The sequence below is a fragment of the Salmo salar genome, chromosome ssa03 (assembly GCF_905237065.1).
Source record: "Salmo salar chromosome ssa03, Ssal_v3.1, whole genome shotgun sequence".
In the NCBI taxonomy this organism is placed as follows: domain Eukaryota; kingdom Metazoa; phylum Chordata; class Actinopteri; order Salmoniformes; family Salmonidae; genus Salmo; species Salmo salar.
This window is the reverse complement of record NC_059444.1, coordinates 43,289,225-43,312,905: the sequence shown is the minus strand read 5'-3', so window position 1 is coordinate 43,312,905 and position 23,681 is coordinate 43,289,225. Positions and strand designations below refer to the sequence as shown.

The 23,681-nt window shown below is 42.7% G+C and overlaps 1 protein-coding gene across 21 annotated transcripts in view; it reads right to left on the bottom strand.

Annotated features, from left to right (window-relative positions):
* mbnl1 (muscleblind-like splicing regulator 1) overlaps window positions 1-23,681 on the bottom strand; it is a 93,503-nt gene that overhangs the window by 47,730 nt on the left and 22,092 nt on the right. For all 21 annotated transcript variants that reach the window (XM_014192071.2, XM_014192073.2, XM_014192070.2 and 18 more), the window contains one exon: window positions 18,513-19,366. In XM_014192071.2, the coding sequence (XP_014047546.1) occupies window positions 18,513-18,689 (177 nt within the window). In that variant the 5' untranslated portion in view covers window positions 18,690-19,366. The remainder of the gene's footprint in view (window positions 1-18,512; window positions 19,367-23,681) is intronic.

Sequence of the window (23,681 nt, the reverse complement as noted above, 5' to 3'; positions counted from 1 at the left end):
TTCTAAAGACTGTTGACAAGCTCCCTCACGACGCCAGGACAGCGGAGTCAATCACCACCTTCCGGAGACACCTGAAACCCCACCTCTTTAAGGAACACCTAGGATAGGATAAAGTAATCCTTCTAACCCCCCCCCTTAAAATATTTAGATGCACTATTGTAAAGTGGTTGTTCCACTGGATATCATAAGGTGAATGCACCAATTTGTAAGTCGCTCTGGATAAGAGCGTCTGCTAAATGACTTAAATGTAAATGTAAATGTAAAAACATCTGTCTTGTCCAGGACCGGTATACACAGACCGGTGCGCTATAGCCAATCAGAGCTACAGTAGGCCTTTATATGGGCCTGGCATCATTCACTTTGAACTAGACTGTGTGTTTACAGGCAGTAGCACGACTTTAGATCATTAGAACGCATTCACCAAAAGCCACAAAATACAGTGCATTCGGAAAGTATTCAGACCCCTTGACTTTTTCCACATTTTGTTACGTTACAGCCATATTCTAAAATGAAAGTTTTTTTCCCTCATCAATGTACGCACAATACCCCATAATGACAAAGCAAAAACAAAAAACTGAAATGTCACATTTTCACTGCCGCTGAAAAGCATCCCCACACTATGATGCTGCCACCACCATGCTTCACAGTAGGGATGGTGTCAGGTTTCCTCCAGATGTCACGCTTAGCATTCAAGCCAAAGAGTTCAATCTTGGTTTCATCAGACCAGAGAATCTGGTTTGTCATGTTCTGAGTGTCCTTTAAGTGCCTTTTGGCGAACTCCAAGAGTGCTTTCATGTGCCTTTTACTGAGGAGTGGCTTCCGTCTGGCCGCTCTACCATAAAGGCCTGATTGGTGGAGTGCTGCAGAGATGGTTGTCCAAACATCTTCCATTTAAGAATGATGGAGACCACCGTGTTCTTTGGGACCTTCAATGGTGCAGAGATTTTTTGGTACCCTTCCCCAGATCTGTGCCTCGACACAATCCTGTCTCGGAGCTCTACGGACAATTCCTTTGACCTCATGGCTTGGTTTTTTCTCTGACATGCACTGTCAACTGTGGGACTTTATATAGACAGGTGTCTGCCTTTCCAAATCATCTCCAATCAATGGAATGTACCACAGGTGTACTCCAATCAAGTTGCAGAAACATCTCAAGGATGATCATTGGAAACAGTTTGCACCTGAGCTCAATTTCGAGTCTCATAGTAAAGGGCCTGAATACTTATGTAAATAAGGTATTTCTGTTTTTTAATACATTTGCAAAAAAATCTAAATACCATGTTTTCGCTTTGTCATTATGGGGTATTGTGTATAGATTGATAAGATTTTTATTTGTTTAATACATTTTAGAATATGGCTGTAATGTAACACATTTTGGAAAAAGTCAATACACTTTCCGAATACACTGTACACCTGAATGGATTTCTGCAAATATGTAAACACCATGGGAGTCCTCTTATATTTGGGATTACATACCATTACATACCTATTTGAAGGTTTGTGTCAAATTTGAATCGGGCTTTTAGGGCGGTGCTAAAGTGATCTTCAGAAGTAAACAATGGCTTTTGAGAGTCATGATCTGTCACGACTTCCGCCGAAGTCGGTCCCTCTCCTTGTTCGGGCGGTGTTTGGCGGTCGACGTCACCGATCTTCTAGCCATCGTCGCTCCACCTTTCATTTTCCATTTGTTTTGTCTTGTTTTCCCGCACACCTGGTTTACAGCCCCTCATTACTCTACGTGTATATTATCCTCTGTTCCCCCCATGCCTGTGTGTGGTATTGTTTGTTCGTTACGTGTGTGACGCTACAGGCTGGTTTTACGCCGGGTATTGTTGTAACCCGTGGTTTTGTTATTTGTACCTATTTGTGTAATTTGTGCGCTATCGCTTTTTTCTTTGGGCCGGAGTGTTGTGACGCAGTAGCGTCCGGCTGTTTTCCTCTGCCTGAATAAAGTGTGCCTGTTCACTCATCTCTGCTCTCATGCACCTGACTTCCTTCGACCAGTTGCGCACACTCTGACATGATCACTGGCAGTGACGACGCAAACAATGACTAGATATCCCCCTTACCCCCGTCACTGTCCATTTCTTGTTTTTAAACGATGAGAGAAGTGCTACACCTGGTGGAGAGAGATTGTAAGACAGAAATAGTTGCTTTATGAGTGCTGTACGTTACGGCATGACACGTGACGATGTAACAGAGGGTCAGTTTTTTCAACTTTTCTCCTATACTATAGAGCCGAAACGTAGTTCACACCCCAGATTTTGAAGTCAACACAGTCGCTACAGTCCCATTAGTTTTCTTTGCAGCCTTGTTTGAATGTCGCAGTTGCGCACATTTGTCCAGAATGGGGTGAGTTTACGTTAGTTGGCTGTCAAAATTGCACTGATAAACAATGGGGATTTTGTAGCCTCCTCGTCCTTCTGCAGCTTGCCTGCCAATGCATGCTTGCCCCAACCAAGCACCCAAGCTAACTGGCTAAAGTTGGCTAGCTTGCTAGCTAGCTAGCTACTTCAAGATACAGATGAGAGAACACCTCACTCTGACCATTTTACTCGCCGTAGCAGGGCTAGTTAGGCTGTTTACATGTTATCTAGAGTGTTCTTGACTAACTATAACTTTTTTTCTAAGTTTACTGACACCGGTCATATTCAGCGTGTGTTGCGCATTTGTAAATTTATCAGTTGTTCGGCGCTCTGGCACACTCTGAAAACGGAGTAGATAGCCAGAGTGAATTTGCGAACGCAAGAGATATGCTAACTGGATAACAGTCATTCTTGCTAACCAAATGACACCTGCATGCCTAGCTCTGTATAACCACTGAAAAACAATATGAGGGGAAAATGTCAGTCTCTCACCCACTCCTCCATGACATGACATCCTCCTAGCAGCTAGCTAGCTGTCTAGCTAATCTTAGGCTCTGTGTTTTTAGCTTGCTACATACTGTAAATAGATACACTAGCCTATTAGCCACATTATGACTGACTTGTGAACATTGCCCTTGCTAGTTTGATTGTATTGACATTCCCAGCCTTAGTTACATTCGTCTGATTTTGTCCAGAATATTAAGTCATTGAAACTGAAACAGTGCATCCTGAATGGAGGCAGTTAACAATGTACCAGGCCAGCTGTGATTTACAACCTGATAACAATACTTTTGGGACTACCAAGAAATGTAGTGGTGAATTATATTAATCATGCATTGAACTGCTCCCCAATGCCTTAGTGAACGTCATTGAACGTTGAGTCAAATATAACCTATTTTTAAAACCTATTATAAAGTTGGTTTTGTAGATATTTTTTACTGATATTATGATTGTCTGTTTGTTTCATATCTGCAAAGTAGTTAAAACGCTGTCAGTTCCACTTTAAATTTTAGGTCATTAGTTACTTTGTGTGCTAAACGTGAAATGTTTTCTGCAATGGGAAGTAATAGTTATTCATGTCGATTGGGAAACGCTTAATGGTTGTATTTTTGTATTCTTATGATTGGGAAGTACTGGCTTATTATGTCCAAGTTTATCGACTGCTTATCCTTTAACATCATGCTGTGTGACTGTTGTCTTTCCATCGTCCCTGTGCAGTGGTGTAGTGGTGCCTGGAGAATCGGTTAGTACCCGCAAAACACCAGTCTCAACGTCAACAGTGAAGAGGTGACTCCGGGATGCTGGCCTTCTTGGAAGAGTTCCTCTGTCCAGTGTCTGTGTTCTTTTGGCCATCTTAATCTTTCCTTTTTATTGGCCAGTCTGAGATATGTTTTTTTCTTTGCAACTCTGCCTAAAAGGCCAGCATCCCGGAGTCGCCTCTTCACTGTTGATGTTGAGACTGGTGCTTTGCGGGCACTATTTAATGAAGCTGCCAGTTGAGGTCTTGTGAGGCATCTATTTCTCAAACTAGACACTCTAATGTACTTGTCCTCTTGCTCAGTTGTGCACCGGGGCCTCCCAATCCTCTTTATTTTATGGTTAGAGACAGTTTACGCTGTTCTGTGAAGGGTGTAGCACACAGCGTTGTATGAGATCTTCAGTTTCTTGGCAATTTCTCGCATAGAATAGCCTTCATTTCTCAGACAAGAATAGACTGACGAGTTTCAGAAGAAAGGTTTTTGTTTCTGCCCATTTTGAGCCTGTAATCAAACCCACAAATGCTGATGCTCCAGATACTCAACTAGTCTAAAGAAGGCCAGATTTATTGCTTCTTTAATCAGACAACAGTTTTCAGCTACGCTAACATAATTGCAAAAGACTTTTCTAATGATTAATTAGCCTGTTAAAATGATAAACTTGGATTAGCTAACACAACGTGCCATTGGAACACAGGAGTGATGGTTGCTGATGATGGGCCTCTGTACGCCTATGTATATATTCCATAAAAAATCCAGCAGTTTCCAGCTACCATAGTAATTTACAACATTAACAATGTCTACACTGTATTTCTGATCAATTTGATGTTATTTTAATGGACAAAAAAATGTGTTATTCTTTAAAAAACAAGTACATATCTAAGTGACCCCAAACTTCTGAACGGGAGTGTATGTGTTCAACTCAACAGTGAAGGTTCCTTAACCCTATTTAATTGGCATTCCAATGTCTATTATGTTATGCCTGGACTATGTGGCTATGCTACCAGATCTGATTATACCGTCTTCCCATGAAGAATCGCAATTACACAATTTCTGCTATTTAAAGGACAGAAATGTGCACTCTTCTAATTCTCCTAGCATGGAGAGCACGAAGGATTACTGCGGCTGAGTCCCAAATGGCACCCTATTCCCTACATAGTGAACTTATTTTGACCAGAGCTGTATGGGTAGTGCACTATAGAGGGAACAGGGTGCCATTTGGGATGAAGTATGTCACATGTACACATTGATTTTGTATTGTAGATATGTGGTAGTAGAGTAGTGGCCTGAGAGCACACACAATGTGTTGTGAAAAGTGTTAAGAAATGTAATTTCATGTAATATTTGTAATTGTATATAACTGCCTTAATGTTGCTGGAACCCAGGAATGTGGATCCTTAATAAATACAAATACAAAATACAGTGTTGGGCTGTGCCTGGGAAAGGAGGACAGAGAGGGTTAGTGGTGGGAAGCTAGCTGTGTGGGTGTTAGGGAAATGACAGAGTTTGGGTGTGACCTGCTCCGCTATGTGCCGTGATCATGTGAGACTCAAGCTAATTATGGAAGAAGAATAAGGCCATTCCTCTCATGAGAAGAGCGTATATGTGTGTGTGAGTGTTTGTGTGTGTGGCTGTGCGTGCGTGCGTGCGTGCGTCTTTCATAGAACATACGTAATGTAATGTACTGTACTGTATAGGCTAAATGAGATTAGGTAGCTCTTTAGGCCATATTTGTCCTATTTGATGTTGAACAGGCTCACAGTGAAAGAGTGAATGTAGGACGAGTGGTTAGTGAGAATGTGAGTATGGGTGCGATCTATATCTGTGTTAGTCTGTGTGTATGAATGTGTGTGTTTGTGGACAGCATGTACTCATCACCCATTATTACGTATTTCCTGTCTCTATCTCTTTCTGCATTGTCGTTTTCTACGCTGAGCTTTCTGAGGCCTCTCCTCGTCTCGGTTTCTCATTACAAGTGGAAACAGTGGCCAAACGGTTAAAACAGATCAATGGCCTCCCATTCACACACAAGGCTGTGTGTGAGGAAAAACCCAAGCAAGCCCAAGCTGATAAAACTGCTCACTATCTTCAAGTTCACCCCAAAAAACATCTCTCTCTCTCTCTCCCTCCCTGCCTGCCTGCCAGACAATTTTCCAATGGCTGACCTTTCTACGCTGTGACATGGAGCACCATTTCTCTCTTCCTCTCCTCTCTGATGAAATATCCTATCCCCTTGCCATGTTCACATCTCTCCCCCTCTCCCTCCCTTTCTTCCTCCCTCCTTCCCTCAGTTACTCATCCCTCCACAGATAACAGTTCTGTCGTTCTATAGCTCTGTCGTTCTATAGCTCTGTCTAGTCACTGAGGACAGAGTTGGATCAGTGATCATTGAGGTGGGTTCTATTGGGTCACTGGCTGGAACAGAGCCCTCTGGCAGCTTGGTCTGTTAGAAGGAAAGAACACTGTACCTTTGATCTCTCTGGCCAGTGTGTGTTTGCGTTTCTGTGTGGTGTGCGTGTCTGTAAGTGCGCGTTTCTGTATGTGCACGCGCGTGTGTATGTGTGTGTATGCGTTTGCATGCACGTCTGTGTGTAGAACAGTGTTGACGGGTCCAGCACAGCCAGGCTCTGACCCATCCAGCCCTCTCTGCTGCTCTGAGGAAACTATTACATACAGCTCAGCCTAGCTCAGAGCAGCGGCACCCGGACAATGTTCCTCTGTCCATATCTGGCTGTAAACAGGCCCTCAGAATCAGCTCATACACCCTGCCCTACTCTGGCCTGAGTTGGCATGGCCAAGGACAGTGTTACAATCACTGGTGTCACAAAAACAAGGTGTGTGTTTTTACGCCCTACAGTATTTATGCTTTTGTATCACACACACCCATAAAATTCTTTCTGACCAGGTCTTGGAGCTCCTAAGGGAAGGGAGGGATGTGTGTGTGTGCATGTGTGTGTCATCTTGGACAGAGGCCAGAACCTTGAATCAGACCCAAGAGGAGAGGTCGGTCATCCCATCTCTACAGATCTCCAGAGATCCAGAGAAAATAACATTGAAAGAGAGAGAGAAAGAGAGCGAATGGAGCACTGAGCGAGAGAGAAAGAGAGGTGTTAGCCTTTCTGTCAGCACTTAAAAATAGATGGAAAATTACAGACCCCCCCCCCCCCATTGCTGCCCCTAGGCTGGAGCACAGGAAGTGTTGAGATGACTGACCATGATGCTATACCCTCCCCTACCTTCAGCTCTGCTCTCTATGCCTGAACTAGAGAGGAGAATCTCTGACCCCCCCCACACACCCTAACCACTTCCACAGCAGACTGGGAGAGAAAGAGCGAGAGGGACAGACAGACATCGACAGATAGAAACAGAGAGGGAATGGGGTTCTCAGCGGAGCTGATACTGCAATAATATATTTTCTATCCTTGATATAACACTAAAAGAGTCAGCACTTTGGAATACTTGGAAATTATGTCATTTGAGGGAATTGTGAAAATGTCATAATTTGAAAAGCTTCAAATTCATGTGATTTTAGTGCACAAAGCTCACATGCTCGATATTGTAATATTGAGAACACAATCAGAACTCTATTTTACAGTTTACATTTGATCCAGCTATTCCAGTCAGGAAATAATCTGGTGCCGGGATTTCAAAGTAGTTTTCATTTTTCAGTCAGTGATGACTTCGGTGATCGGTCGGATTTATGCTGCAGAATGAGAAGACTGTTCTCCTTCTAGATAACAATAATAAATCACTTGTGACGACACTACTGTTTACAGGGATCTTTATTTATGGACAGCTCAAAGTGGAAACAGTATTTGTGACAGAGAGAGAGAGAGATCATGGTCATGATCATGGATGTTCTTGGCTAGCTACAGTAGCTAAGCCACACTTGGGCTAGCTAACGTTTGCTAGCTAGCTATCCTTGTGTTCACAGTACAATTGTCAGAAAGTATCTAGCTAGCTATATATGGTAACATTTGATCATAAATAGCTGAATTATCTTGATGTGGTAGTTAGCCACATTTTGGTTAGCTAGTTAGCTTGCTGGTTGCAGCACCATTGGCTGTAGCAAGTGAAGATAGCTAGATACTTTACTTCTTGGGAAACAAGTTTTAATCAAAGTTTATTAGCTAGGTAACTAGCTAGCTAACATTCATTATACATCTGTTGTGTATTCATCCAACAAGTATTATCAACTACAACATTTAGTTAGCTAGCTAGTCTTAGCTGTTTGAATGGTAGCCTCATCACATTGATTGGGAATACATTGTCTGCATACACAGTACTGGTCAAAAGTTTTAGAACACCTACTCATTCAAGGGTTTTTCTTTTATTTGTACTATTTTCTACATTGTAGAATACTAGTGAAGACATCAAAACTATGAAATAACACATATGGAATCATGTAGTAACCAAAAAAGTGTTAAACAAATGTAAATATATGTTATATTTGAGATTCTTCACATAGCCACCCTTTGCCTTGATGACAGCTTTGCACATTCTTGGCATTCTTGGCACTCTCTCAAAGAGTGCAGTGTATAAAGTCAGAACATCTGCTGTCTCAGCCACTGCCTGTCACCAAGGGAGTACCCCAAGGCCCGATCCTACGCTTTTCTCAATTTATATCAACAACATAGCTTCCTACTGCCTGAGCCATCTCATCTCCAGAGATGTATAAAAGACACCTGGGAGCCAGAAATCTTTCTGATTGAGAGGGGGTCAAATACTTATTTCGCTCATTAAAATGCAAATCAATGTATAACATTTTTTACATGCGTTTTTCTGGATTTTTTGTTATTCTGTCTCTCACTGTTCAAATAAACCTACCATTAAAATTATAGACTGATCATTTCTTTGTCAGTGGGCAAATGTACAAAATCAGCAGGGATCAAATACTTTTTTCCCTCACTGTATTGTTGTCTCTACCTTCTTGCACTTTGTGCTGTTGTCTGTGCCCAATAATGTTTGTACCATGTTTTGTGCTGCTACTATGTTGTGCTGCTGCCATGTTGTGTTGCTACCATGTTTTTGTCATGTTGTGTTGCTGCCATGCTGTGTTGTTGTCTTAGGTCTTTTTTATGTAGTGTTGTGGTGTCTCTCTTGTCGTGATGTGTGTTTTGTCCTATATTTTATATATTTTTATATTTTAATCCCAGCCCCCATCCCCGCAGGAGGTCTTTTGCCTTTTGGTAGGCCGTCATTGTAAATAATAATTTGTTCTTAACTGACTTGCCTAGTTAAATAAAGGTTAAATAAAATAAATAAATAGACAAAAATGTTGTTGAGACATATTTAATGAAGCCTAAATTAGCATTATTATTAAGTGTGATGGTTTTTGTGGAGACCTTTGCCTGTCACATTTAAAGTTATATTCATACGTTGAAAACAGCAGTTTGTGGTTGATGACGGTTCAAAGCTATAAATTGGATGTCAGAGAGTTTCCTAAACTGACTGGAACAGATTTGCAATTGACTCGCTTTCAAACTCACTTCCCCCATTAACAGACAATAGCTATAACATCAAGTTATATGTGTAAATCTGGCTTCCTGAATCTGAAGTGACGCATGTTCCCCTCTTTCTCCCCTCTGCCTCACACACCCCGTCACATATTCCAATCACATGACTTGAAGTAGGAGTGGCCAGAGAGAGCACATGCAGGGGCCAGATGGTATCATGCTGTTATGACAGTTGCAGAGTGGGAAATTCAAAGTTACTTTTGTAACCCCGGTTCTCTGATAATAAAACCTTGGTGACTGGGCATAGGCGACGCGCTCCCTTCATAAAATGACACAACAGAGGATGTTTTTTCCCTACTCTGTTATTGTCAAAGCCTATAAAGCAGGCCGAGATAGCGGCTAAATAGCCCTGAACCCTTCCCTTACAATTTCCGCGGCCCAGCGGAAATCTAACTAACATAATCAAACAATCCCATCAAAATCCGTCTGTTTAAGCTAAAGATATCTGTTTTTTGCATGGGCTGCGTCTAAATCCACCACATCCGCTGATATCGCCCTTCTGCGGGGAAAGATGGCAGAGCTAGAGCGGTGTTTGTAAGACCATGAAACATAACAAAAATAGGTCTTCTCACAAAAGAAGTGTCCGAATGGTTATGACACCTCTGTGAACACCCACAAGCCTCACAAGACTGGTCCCAGGTACCAGTTAAAAAATGAATGGAAGTGTATATGGAGATAGTTTAGTGCCTAAAATAAAGGGTTAAATACATGTTAAGATATAGGACAGACACTTCAGAACAAACGTTCTTTTGATTTTGGGGGGGGGGCGGGGTGTGTTGTTCCATGTAGTGAATTAGTTATTTAATGTGTTTCTATGGGCTAATAGCAATAATGCCAAATTCAAATCATTTTGAAATTCAAATCATTCCTGGTGCAGGAGGGACTGGTGCACTTCACAAAATGAGGCAGGAAAATTATGTGGCAACATCTCAAGACATCAGTCAGGAAGTTAAAGCTTGGTTGCAAATGGGTCTTCCAAATAGACAATGACTCCAAGCATACTTCCAAAGTTGTGACAAAATGGCTTAAGGACAACAAAGTCAAGTCAAGGTATTGGAGTGGCCATCACAAAGCCCTGACCTAAATCCTATAGAAGATTTGTGGGCAGGACTGAAAAAGCGTGTGCCAGCAAGGAGGCCTACACACCTGACTCAGTTACACCAGCTCTGTCGGGAGGAATGGGCTAAAATGTACCCAACTTATTGTGGGAAGCTTGTGGAAGGCTACCCAAAACGTTTGACCCAAGTTAAACAATTTCTGACCCACTGGGAATGTGATGAAAGAAATAAAAGCTGAAATAAATCATTCTCTCTACTATTATTCTGACATTTCACATTCTTAAAATAAAGTGGTGATCCTAACTGACCTAAGACAGGGTATTTTTACGAGGATTAAATGTCAGGAACTGTGATAAACTGTGTTCAAATGTATTTGGCTAAGGTGTATGTAAACTTCCGACTTCAACTGTATGTTAGTAGAACCCCACTTCCCCTGGCTTAGACAGCGTTTAGACTCAGTGGATTATAACCTTCCCTCTGTCCAAAAGGTCCTGCAAGAAGCATAAAACCTTGTATACGGAGCATTGGTAAGGAATGATCTGTTTTAGGTCACACCAGTTGTTTCTATACAGTCAGCATATAGAAGGGGCTCTGTCTCTCTGGATTGTGGCAAGCCTGTCCCATTCAGATTCATCCTCCCATGGGCCAGTCCCAGAGGATCATGGTTTCTGGGTAAGGGTGGGAAATCTCTCAGTTCGCTTGGGTCAGAAGATCCCTGCGTGACGGAAGCTGCCAGGGCTCATTGTAAAGCAGGAGAGTGATCTCCGCTAACAGAGCCTTAGGCATAAAGTAGAGTGGGGTGTATGAGGCATAGAGTGACTAGAGTGGAGAGTATGAGGCTTAGAGGACGAAAAGTGTAGAGCAGCACCCTCAGTGTGTCAGCCTGTCTATCCGCAGTGGTTTGTTTCCTGCTAGCGCAAAGAACAGCGGGCAGTATGCGTGTTTGTGCGATGCAAAGAGATCTATGGTGGCTCGACCGTATCTGATTGACTAGAGGTCTTCACGGGTCCAAAAAGTTAGACCCGTTCCAAAATGGACATGTGGCTTTCCCACCCGGACCCAATATGCATGAATAAAAAATAAATAAAAAAATTGAGATCTGTTCCGAATGAACCTGAGGACAACCCGAGGACAGTCAGACCTGTTTCCGTAAAGACTGTAGGAACAACAGACCCAAACAGACACGTGCCCGTTCGGATCCGAGAGACCTGTTGACCTGTTCAGATCCGAGGGTAGAAAGAGAGAGCGAGAAAGAAACCTCAATAAAAATGGGATATTGGCCAAATGAAACACATTTACCTTAACGAAACACATTTGTCCTTAAAAACAGCCTAGAACAAAAACATTTCACAACTATTCCTTGTGTTTCGATGTGTAGCATTTGCAAAACTGTATAGCCTTTTTTACAACTGTCAGAGATCTGAGGACTAAATGCATCAGGGCATTGCATGCATAGGCCTATAGGCTTAGGAATCCACTGTATGACATTAATATTTAAAAGAAATTAATTTGGCCACAGAGGATTAATAGCTTCTAAAAAATAGCTGTAGATTAAGTTTTATCACAAGCACATAGGCCTACAGTTGGGAAGACTGCAATTTGGGCAGCATGTGCACCAAATATAGAACAGCTTGTTGCATTGTGGCCATAGACATATAATCCATAGAAGGGTTTTAGAAACAATTTGATTGTTAAACTCATGGGTATGCTACGCTTGGCTGCCAATCTTGACTTCAATGGGAACTACCATCTATGGATTATATTTCTATGGTTCTTTGTGGCTGTCAGTTTGCCTCTCTCGCACTCTCTCTCTTCGCTCTCACTCTCCTCAGTAGCAGATGCACGTAAAGGTAAGTGTCCGGAACCAATTCCAGATGGACCTGCCCGGCTTAAGCTATAGGTATACGTTTTATTGAGTTGCAATTGGCTGCAAACTTGGAGATGGTCTCCAATCCCCGTATACGGGATTCCCTCTGGACAAAAAGTCCGCTCCTACATACAGGTAACTGGCAAAATAAAGGAAACACTTGAGTAAATGAGGAATACAAAGTATATTGAAAGCAGGTGTTTCCACACAGGTGTGGTTCCTGAGTTAATTAAGCAATTGACATCCCATCATGTTTAAAAATTCCCAACTGCCAATTATTTTGTCTACCATGACTAGAAGATGAGATCTCAATGACTTTGAAAGAGGGGTCTCAAAGGAACATAGGGGGTTTAAAGTGTGTGTCTCTCTCAGTCACCAGATCTCAACCCAATTTAGCACTTATGACGGGACATTCTGGAGCGGTGCTTGAGACAGCATAGTAGCGGTGCTTGAGACAGCATAACGCCCTAGTAGTCCTTTCCTGCAGTCAAATGACCTAGTGGCCTCATGTATGGAATGTTATTCAAATCCGGTGTTTCTATGTCAAACAGTTTGTTATATTTCAGTCTTCTGTGATGTAAATAATGTGTAATATTAGGATGCAAACTCAAAGTTGAATACATTTCCACTCTATATCTGACATGGTACAGGTGTCTTCTTTTATGTAAACCCATAATTGTGTGTGAGGTGTATACTTTTGCTTCAAAGTGATTTGTTTAAGACTACGAAGAAACACTCTGTGTGGCCTTTATTTAGCCCACTGCAGTAAAATGAAGACACAGATTAATCTTAACAGTTAGATGCAGAGAGTCTGTATAGATGCAGACAGCAAAATGCTGTAGGGCATGGGAAGAGGATAGATAGATGGCATCCTGCTCGGTTTGTCTATTGAGACCGGAGGGAGAGTGAACATGTTGACTTCCACCCCTGGCTGGAACCTGAAAAGGCGCAGAGGGGCTGTCGAGCAACCAGGAAGTATTGGGAGTGGAAGCCGCGATGGCTCTCTGCTGCTGGTATTGCTCTGATTGCCCCTTTGCTCAATAGAGAAGAGATTTCCTGCTCTAGTATGCGAGCTAAGTCCACACTTGCTACTAAAGCAAGCATCCTGTTGAAAACGGGTGGCTTCATAGCAAACTGCAGTATGCTCCCTTTTGTAACTGTGGACGAGACCCAGGGCTGTACTGTGCATGCACGCCAGTTCCCTGCTCTTGCGGCGAGTCACCCATAAGTTAGATGATTCTCGCTCACCAATGATGTGGAGTCACTGGGATTTGGGGACAGTGCTCGGTGGAGAATTACAATTTGTCTTCCTCCCTAGGCTGCTTGAGAAAAACCTGCGGGAAGAGCTGTGGCACTGAGGACACTTAGGGGTTGAGTGAGCCCCCTCAATCTTCCCTGTGAGCGGATGCATAGGAATGAAGCTGCAAGGGGGGTAGGGTTATAGGAGCACAGATGTGCCTCTCCCTCATTGTGATGGGGTATCTGTGTTCCATCCGAGAGGGGACAGGCCAGGACACGGTGTGAACTGTTGGCGGCCCCTCTCTGCTGCTGGGGACAGACCCTTAGGTCGGTCACCACTTTTTTCCGCCAGGGGAATCACCAGGCAGGACCTCGATGCAGCCACAGCAAGGGACCGTTTCCCCTACTGTCTGCCTCTGTCCTGAGACTGTGGGTTTGCAGCATACTACGTCGCTGGTCGCTCAGTTAGCATTGGCACTAGCAAACCGCCCTCTCCCTGCTGCCAAATCTTGGCTCGTAGAGTGGCAACCTGGTCTCCCCCGGTCCCCGGGTCTGCGGGGCAGGTTGTGGCAAGGCTAGCCTTGACGGCATAGCTGACCTGGTTTTTGAGTCTCTTGTAAGTAAACACAAAAATGACTGAATGTTATGTGAACTATGCAAGATAGCTAAGCTAGCGGTGTGCTAGCTGAGGTAGGCCGCATGAGCACTTTGCCTAGCATTAGTACAGCCAGCCTTGCCGCGTTAGCTAGACTATTTTAGGCCGTCTCGTGGACCGGATCACCACATTGTGGGACTGATTCAGTTAGTAGGCACAAAGCAACTTAATGCTAGGTAAACTAAATACGAGAGCTAACCTAGCAATCGCTAGATAGTGGAGAGCTAGCTACAGTTCGCCGTGAGGGCTTGTAGCGTAGCTTAAGCTAGCACGGGCCAGTACTTGGTGAAACCTTACAAAACTTCCAGCACTCGTTCGAGAGCTGACTGAGTATGTTTGATTCCCATGGGGTACAGGGGCCCATAATAATGCCGGGAGAAAAGTATTGCTAACCGGTTTATACATGTGCTAGCACCGCATTAGCTGAAGAAAACCACATGAATAGCGTTGCTTCTTCCATCTTGAGAGTCTCTTTTGACCATAGCACGGTGAGGTAAAACCGGTCAGTTAAGCCAATGAAACGAGTGAACATTAGATGTACTAAACGAGACAGTAAGCTGGCAATTACTCCATTGATGGAAGAGCCAGTAACAACCAGCTTCCCAGCATCATCAAGCTGCCAGCACAAGAACGAGGGGGTTGAGTGCCTGCCTCAGGTGGAGTAGCAGTGGCTATAATTTGTTGAACTAGGATGTCAGGTTGTGCCACAGTCAAGCCACTGTTACCCTTCCTATGTCCCTAATTTGTGGAAAATGACCTGCTAACACAGTAGTGCCTGCCATGAATTAGCCTTGACAGGTGTGTTAGCTTATTAGATACCTTGTGTCTAATGACTAGCTGAAGTGAACACTGTGTATAAACACTATAGCCGTGGTGGGCTAGTGACGCTAGCTAGCAGCCAGCTTGAAGGCTAAGGTTGTTATAGCTAGCGCAGTGCTAGCCGAATGGAACCATGTGGGTATTCGTCTTAGGGTAGAAAATCTCCCATGACCGTAATGCTGAGGGGCTAAACCAGTCATTCTAGTCAACACAAACGAGTGAACGTAGGTTGTACTACACGAGGGAGCTGGCAATGCTACCGTCTGGGCAGGTAAGGAACTTGTTCCGGGTTAGGGAAATTGTTCTGAGTTAGCTAGCAATGCTTATGCTACCGTCTGTGCAGGTAGGGATGCTAGTGTGGTTAGCTTGCTTTCCAGTGAGATAGCGAAGTTAGATTATGCCTTGCAGCAAGAGCTAACCAAGTCTTGATAGTTAGTCATGTGACGCTAGCTACCACAGGAGACTTGAAAATATATTCTAAGTTGAAACTTTCATTTTGGTCAGTTCTTCAACACAAGGACAAAAGCTGGGGTCCTACATTTGGCAGCTTTAGTGGTTCGCCTGAGAACACTTAAGTAGGAAGACAGGGATCAAGTCGTTCTGAGGAGAGCTTCAGGAGCCTAGTGATCTTCAGCAAGGAAGAGAGGCGAGAATGACCAGAGGACGGGCGAGTGGCGCCTGATTCCTCGTTTACATTGTGACGTATATCATTATGCAGTACGTCAGTCTTGCTTCGCTACTGAATAGAAGAGTGTAGTGTTTGTAATGCAAGCTGGAGGAGAGCCTGTCTCTTGTCAGAGATCACATTTATTTTTGGGAGATTGCAAAATATGACCTTTCATTCTAGACAGGATAAATATATTGTTTCAGGTGATAATAAAATATGTTTTGTTTAGTTACTTTTTTCTCAACCAGTTTCTCTAACTTTATAGCAAGTCAAGCTAGCTTTCTAAAAGTTAGGCTAGGTTGAAGATACCATTGTAGCTAGTGACCTCCACCTAAGAATTATCATAAAAAACAAACAGCATTACCATCACAATAAACTTAAAACGGGAGGCAACAGTCATACAATATAATTGGCTAAACAGTCAATGTGTATTATTTGACATTACTATTAAAATAGTTCCACTTATGGGAATGGGTAATTGTTTACAAGTTGCTAGCTATTACATTCGACATTTTAGTCATTTAGCAGACGCTCTTATCCAGAGCGACTTACAGTAGTGAATGCATACATTTCATTTCATTTCATTTCATGCATTTATTTATTTTTGTACTGGCCCCCCGTGGGAATCGAACCCACAACCCTGGCGTTGCAAACACCATGCTCTACCAACTGAGCATAAAGCCATCATCGAAAACCATATATTTTCATTTCTTCTGTGGTTTGGTAACTTCCTGTTCTTCAACGAACTCTGGCTGGATGGAAGACGATGAAAAGTTTGAAAAATGTGAAAGTATGTGGTGTCAGTCTCGCAACGGGAGCCTTCAACTGCAAGGAGGCGTTGCGTTTCCACTTTGATGTCCCCATTGAAATGCATGACATTCTGTGCAACGTAATGCGTAATGCTAACGTGAAACAGGCTTTATAAAGAGGGAGGGGCTCACCTCATTCGCCACTTTATCTGTCTGTCTCCGACTAGGGTGACCACATGTCCCGCATTTTTGCCATTTTTCCTGCGTCCCGCAACCAAACAATCATGTCCTGCATTTTATCAATAAATTCAAACACCTCAAAAAAAAGTTGATTTGTCCCGTATTTCAATCAGACATTCCAACCTGTCTCTTGCAGTCACGTTATGCTTATGAAAATATATACACTAAGTGTACAAAACATTAGGAACACCTTTCTAATATTGAGTTGCACCCCGTTTTGCCCTCAGAACAGCCTCAATTCGCCGGGGCATGGACTACAAGGTGTCGAAAGCGTTCCACAGTGATGCTGGCCCATGTTGACACCAATGCTTGATACACACAGGAAACTGTTGAGCGTGAAAAACCCAGCAGATTTTGACACACTCAAACCGGTGCGCCTGGCACTTACTACCATACCCCGTTCAAAGGCACTTTAATATTTTGTCAAGTCCATTCACCCGCTGAATGGCACACATACACAATCCATGTCTCAATTGTTTCAAGCATTACAAATCTTTCTTTAACCTGTCTCCTCCCCTTCATATACACTGATTGAAGTGGATTTAACAATAAGGGTGTCATAGCTTTCACCTGGATTCACCTGGTCAGTCTATGTCAGGGAAAGACACATCTCAAATTGTTGTTGAGATCTGATATTCTGAGCAGCGTAAGATGATACGTAGGCCAATGTCATAGGCCCATCGTCAACCAATCACATTTCTCAGATATTTTGGGCCTAAATTCCAGCTAAACTTGGAGAGGACAGTTATGCGTAACTACTTACAAAACATGTGCTTCTGACAAAGAGCTACAAGTAAGTAAATAGCCCTATTAGACTAAAAGAAAGAAGGTAATTTCGTCAAACTTGAGGCTCTCCATGCTCATTAGCTGCTTATTCAATGTATTTGCTGCTACTTCACTCAATCTCGTTTTAAGTCTCAGTTTCTGACTGTTTTACATTCCCTGAGACCAACCAGATAAGTATCCTTGGCCAAATATTCCCATATTTTCATAAAACAACCACACGTTGTCTCCCGTTTCTGCATCACCAAATTTTTGAGCAGGGGTGCATTCCGCCACTTCTCACAATAGTGCTCTTCTCACAATGGTGCTCATCTTTTAGTAAAGTTAGATCAAAGCTGAATCAACGTCTTGGAAGATCACATAATGATTCATTTGTATTTTACATAACAGAACCAAATATAATAGCATAGTATAACATTACCGTTACATTAAAAACACCACCTTCGTAATACTGTAGTCAAAAATAAATTCTCATGCGGTCAAAACTCAACAGCGCTCGCCACTAGGCAGAATTTGCTTAGATTGAAACAAAATATTCCTACAGGAAGACTATATAGTCTGCTAACACCATCTGCTCTAATTCGCTCACAAGTAATTCAAGAAGATCTAAATGCATATTCCCATGAAACTAATTGAGATCAAATGATTGCCATGCGATGCTGACAACATGTTGTATTCATATAGGCTACACTGTCCCGTAAAAGCATCCTGTTGTCCCACATTTTGGTATTTTAAATGTGGTCACCCTATCTCTTACAGACATTGTGTGATTTGTTCTTCATGGTAGCAATCTGCTTGGAGCCAATCCCAACGTGAGACATTGAAACGAGTATTTGAATGAGAACCCCTCACTGTGGTAAAAAAATACGTATTCATGACAATACACAATGTATGTTGGAGGTTGAGAGAATGTTTCGGTTTAAATAGTGCTGTTTGAAACCACACCATAAATATGGTGTTTTCATGTGCTCATTCAGTCAAAACCTTTCCCCAGCTTCGTACTCCTGTGGGTATGAGTTAACTTTTAAAACTGTGAGTTAATGTCTCTATGTTGTTGTGTCGGTTTGCATGTGTTTCTGTATTGTGTTGTGTTCTGTGTGGACCCCAGGAAGGGTAGCTGTTTCTCATGTATGCCTTACAACTAATCAGATTGAATAAAACAATCAACTCCCCAGGACCTCTCCTTTCTCTTAACCCCTGACCCCTTGATCATTCTGTATGCCAGACAATCAAATCACCGCACCATATATGGCCGTAGCCCATAGCTCATCCTGTGTCGTATCACCTTTCTTCTTACCTTGAGGGAGTCGAAGCAGGCGATGACTCGTCCGTTCTCCACCTGGCAGCTCTTGGCCGGGTGGGCGAACTTACACTCCTGGTCGGAGCGTGAGCACGTGCCTCTCTGGAACTCCCGGCACACCTCCAGTGTCAGCCATTTTGTGTCCCGCATGTGCGCCATGTTCATGTGCGCCATGGCGACAAAGACAGTCCAGGAAAATAATAGTAATCCGTCCGAATCGGGCTAAAGCGTGATGTGTGTGTTGGTGTGTGTGTCCTTTGGTTGGACACGGATAAGTCCCCTACACCTTATTCTTCTGAAAGATCCGAGTGAATGTATCAAGGCGATAGGTGAAATGTGGTGTAAAATTGTTGTGTGTGTGTTATTATCTTCCTTAAAGCATTGAGAACACACTCAACAGACAATGATCTTGAGCAGAGAATGACTACCACTTTTTGTCTCAACTTGTATCTCACCAACAATCCAGCATGTAACCCAGAGGGAAAGTTCACTCTTCAGATCCTTCTTTCCTGACTACAACAGTGCTGTAGGCTATGACTGAACGGAGATCAATGGAGATTAGAGATACTGCGGGGTCTGAAAGTGAGAGGCTGAGCCCAGAAGGAGAGAGGGGTAGGGTGGTACGGGAGGGCAGGTGAAGGCTTAGGGCAGTAAGCCTGGTGATGATGGGGCTGGAGGCTGGAGCTGGTGCAGGTCTGGGCGTGGATTTTTTTAGGCTTGGGCCGTGACGAGGGGTGTGGTTGGTATCCTTGTGCTCCGGTTACCGTGGCAGCAAGCGAGGCGGGGGGGGGCGGAGCTTCTGCTCTAGAAGCGGATTGAAGCTGCAGCAGATGTCAGGGAAGGCACTTCCTCTGTAGAGAACGAGAGACAGGGAGAAGGAGAAAGAGAGAGAGACATTAGCTTGGTGAGATATACTTCCACAGAATCGATTTAGAGTTGATTTATGCCTCCATTCATTCCTCAATGGAAACTCCTAGAGCAGGATATAGTTATTTTCCAAGAGCACGCTACTTTCCCTTACTCATTCTCTTCACTCTCTAGAACCCACCTATGCAGCTGTGGGAACAGATAATGTGTAGAACTGTCAGCCATGCAAGGGTGTCTGCTAAAACAAATAAAACTTTCACCCTCCGCACTCCCACAAACACACACACACCACGCCATACCACAGACAAACAGCATGTACAAAGCACTCTTTCAGTCTGAAAATCTAATCAAACCCCATATCACTTACAGTTGAGCACTGCACAACCAGACGTGGCAAATCTATTTAAAAGAGAAAGTAAGAGAGAAAGAGAGCGAAAGCAGCGGGAACTGGAGGGGAGGGTGGTAATTTCCCTTTCTCAGAAGCGGTGTGTGTGCGGGGACCAATGAGAGTGGGCGGAATTGCAGCAACATTCTGGGCCGAGTGCCAGGTGAATGGGAGGGGTGGAGCCAAGGCGAGGTCGACCTGGCTGACTGACTGCCACCAGAGAGAGAGAGAGAGGGAGGAGAACATGAGAGAGGGGTGAGGAGAACATGAGAGAGGAAGAGAAAAGGGTTAGTTAAAAAGTGAGCCAGAGAGAGAGAGAGTGAAAGAAATGGAGGAATTAAAAAGTGAGAAAACGAAACCCAAAGCCAGAGAGAAAGAGATAAGCCCATGCCAAGATAATCAGTTTCGCTGCCATGACAACTATCTTATTCCTGAAAGCAGACGATGATGATGAGTTTGTTTCTCTTGCACAATTTACCAAATTTCACAACCGATCAAATAAAATCTTGCTTCCTGAGAAAGAAAACCTACTCAAGCATGTCCAGAAAGATATCAAACCTCTACAATGAAACAAAATTAGACATGCCAAAAGTAATTATCATAGCATCGCAGTGAATTACCACCAATTAATGAAGTGCTAGTTATAAGAACGTAAAAAGAGTAAATTCGCAGATTGAGATCACTGACCAAACAGTACCTATGATTACTTGTCAATTCCCTTTTCCCACTGCGTGTAGGTGTGACCATTGGTGAAAAGTAGGGCTGATCCCAATTTAGTCGACTGGTCGATTATTTGGTCGATAGGCTGTTGATCGACTGAGATTTTTTTTTCAAGGAGTAGCAAATATATACAGCATATTGACAGTTCATTTGTGTTTCTTCCATTTGCGAATAATCGCACCAAATGTTGTCACCTTCTCACCAAGCTGCTTGGCGATGGTCTTGTAGCTCATTCCAGCCTTGTGTAGGTCTACAATCTTGTCCCTGACATCCTTGGAGAGCTCTTTGGTCTTGGCCATGGTGGAGAGTTTGGAATCTGATTGATTGATTGCTTCTGTGGACAGATGTCTTTTTTTACAGGTAACAAGCTGCGGTTAGGAGCACTCCCTTTAAGAGTGTGCTCCTAATCTCAGCTCGTTACCTGTATAAAAGACACCTGGGAGCCAGAAATCTTTTTTGATTGAGAGGGGGTCAAATACTTATTTCCCTCATTAAAATGCAAATCAATTTATAACATTTCTGACATGCATTTTTCTGGATATTTTTGTTGTTATTCTGTCTCTCACTGTTCAAATAAACCTACTATTAAAATTATAGACTGATCATTTCTTTGTCAGTGGGCAAACGTACAAAATCAGCAGGGGATCAAATACTTTTTTCCCCCACTGTATCTATTTTTGAATGGCACACAAGACACCTGTCTGATTCGCACCCATCTCAGTGAACTAATCCACAATGCACGTCTCTCTCCAGAATTCGCTCTCTCCTGCCAATTTGTGCACATTCATTGCTTCATAACTTCATTGCGTGAATTGTTTGCCTTGATTGTTAGTGTCTATCAATTCTCCATTACATACATCACCAGTAGTAGCCTATATTTACCATTAATTCCTATCATTTCTAATGCACAATGTTTGTTTGGTCATGGTCATTTCTGTTAATGCATTATATTATTATTACAGTATTTTACCGTTCTCATTGTCAGAGTGGACACGTAGTTTGCAGAGCGCACAACCTATGCTACACTTGTAAGAAACGATTTTTGGTTAATTTCAATCCATTTAAGTGTTTTGTCAATTTAGTCATTGTCTTTTGTTTGGAGTAAGGACGCGCAATGTTGAGTAAGGACGCGCACCTGATAACATATATCAAATCAATTTTATTTGTCACTTGCGCCGAATACAACAGGTAGACCTTACCGTGAAATGCTTACTTACAAGCCCTTAACCAACAAGAAATAGAGTTAAGAAAATATTTACAAAATAAAGTCAAAAAATCTAATTAAAAAGTAACACAAGACAATTACATAACAATTACGAGGCTATATACAGGGGGTACCGGTACCGGGTCAATGTGCGGGGGTACAGGTTAGTCAAGGTAATTTGTAAAGTAACTATTCATAGGTAAAAAACAGTGAGTGGAAGCAGTATAAAAACAAAGGGGGGGTGAAAGAGGTAAATGTCGCGATCTGATCCAGTGGAAAGTCATAAAATAGGTATACCTGATGGGCTCTTATCTATTGCGCAAAATAGCCTACAGCTGTGTGTGTCTGTCCAGAGCTCACTGGGGTGAAAACTCTGAGGGCACAGAATATTTTATACAATGTTGCAAGTTTGCTACAGCAAGCTTTGGGCTGGACCCACAAAAGTTGATACAATGTTTCAAGTTCGTTGCAGACATGGAATAAGCCAATGTGATTTATAGGATATTAATTTTTATCAGTATATTTTCTACCCTCAGGCTGTTGGATTTATGTAGGCTATTTTTACATAGATGGCAATAGAAGTAAATTTTTAGGTTTGTATCATTTTCATTTAGATTTATATAGAATTTTGATTAACCACATGACAATGATTTTGAGATACGAAGCCGTTATTAGAAATTAAATTAAACTGTTCCACGAAAATGTGCATATGAAAACCATAACTGGCACACAGATTGGTAGAAATGGTCATATAAATTGGCATTCCACATGAGAAAGATTGCCGACTCCTCATGTAGCCTATTACCAGCAACTTCAGGAGAGTAATGGCAGAATCTGCGAAAGACAGCAGGAACGGGAGGAGGATGGTCTTCTGGTTATCTTGATCTCTTGCTCCCTCTTGAGTCATTTGTATCTTATTTCATCAAACAGCATCAGACAAGCATATAGTTGATTTTATTAAAACACATAGGGTGTGTCTATATATGGAAAAATACACCTTTTAAAATGTATTTTAGTCAGGGACAGCCCTAGTGAAAAGTGTTTGTTTATAATGAAACTATTGTGTTTGCCATGGGAATTTGATACATCCCACTGGGCTAAAACTGGTTGTTTCCATGTAATTTCAACATCAAAAATCTATGTGATGATGTTGAATCAACATGTAAAACTGATTGGATTTGCAAAAAGTGCACATTGAGCCAGAAATAAACGTAAGGGAATTATTATTTTTTTTCTCCAAACTTTTAACCCAAATCCAATGGCATGATTACAGTTTTCGTTGATTTCACGTTGAATTCACCTTAGTTTACAACTCAACCAAAAGTAAATCAAAACTAGACGTTGAACTGACATCTGTGCCCAGGGGGATTTGAGTCACAGGGGTCGTTTCCCCTCATTATCTGAGCAGGGCCAGTGCTACACCCTCTCAAGAGAATTCAATTTCCTAGAACAGGTTGTGCACGTTCAGCAATGATGTGCACGTTCAGCAACGATATGCACATTCAGCAACGCTACAAAACCACTTTGCAACATTCTGTATCACATCTCTGGAGGACACCATGGGTCACCATGACCCGGCAACATGGATGTATTTTTACAAAGAGCTGAGCATCATAGTTCCAGAGAAAGAGTGCGTGTGTGGGAGTGGGGGGGAGATAAGGGAAGAGAGAGAGAGTGAGAGACAGCGAGAGAAAGATAGAGAGCTAGATGAGGGGGTTGAGTAAACAACACCCTACTGCTTGACAAGGCTTCACCTTGGATGACTTCATGCAGGCTCAAATAAAAATGGCACATACGGTTGACAACTATGACCTTTGGAACCCAAACACACTGAATGATAACAACACAGACACTTTGGAACCGAAAGACAACACACACACACTTTAGAAGTATCACGTTTTAAGGTATGACCCAGGTGCAGACAGTGTTGAAGAAACAAAAGTTTATTCTTTAAACAGGGGCAGGCAAATGACAGGTCAAGGCAGGCAGG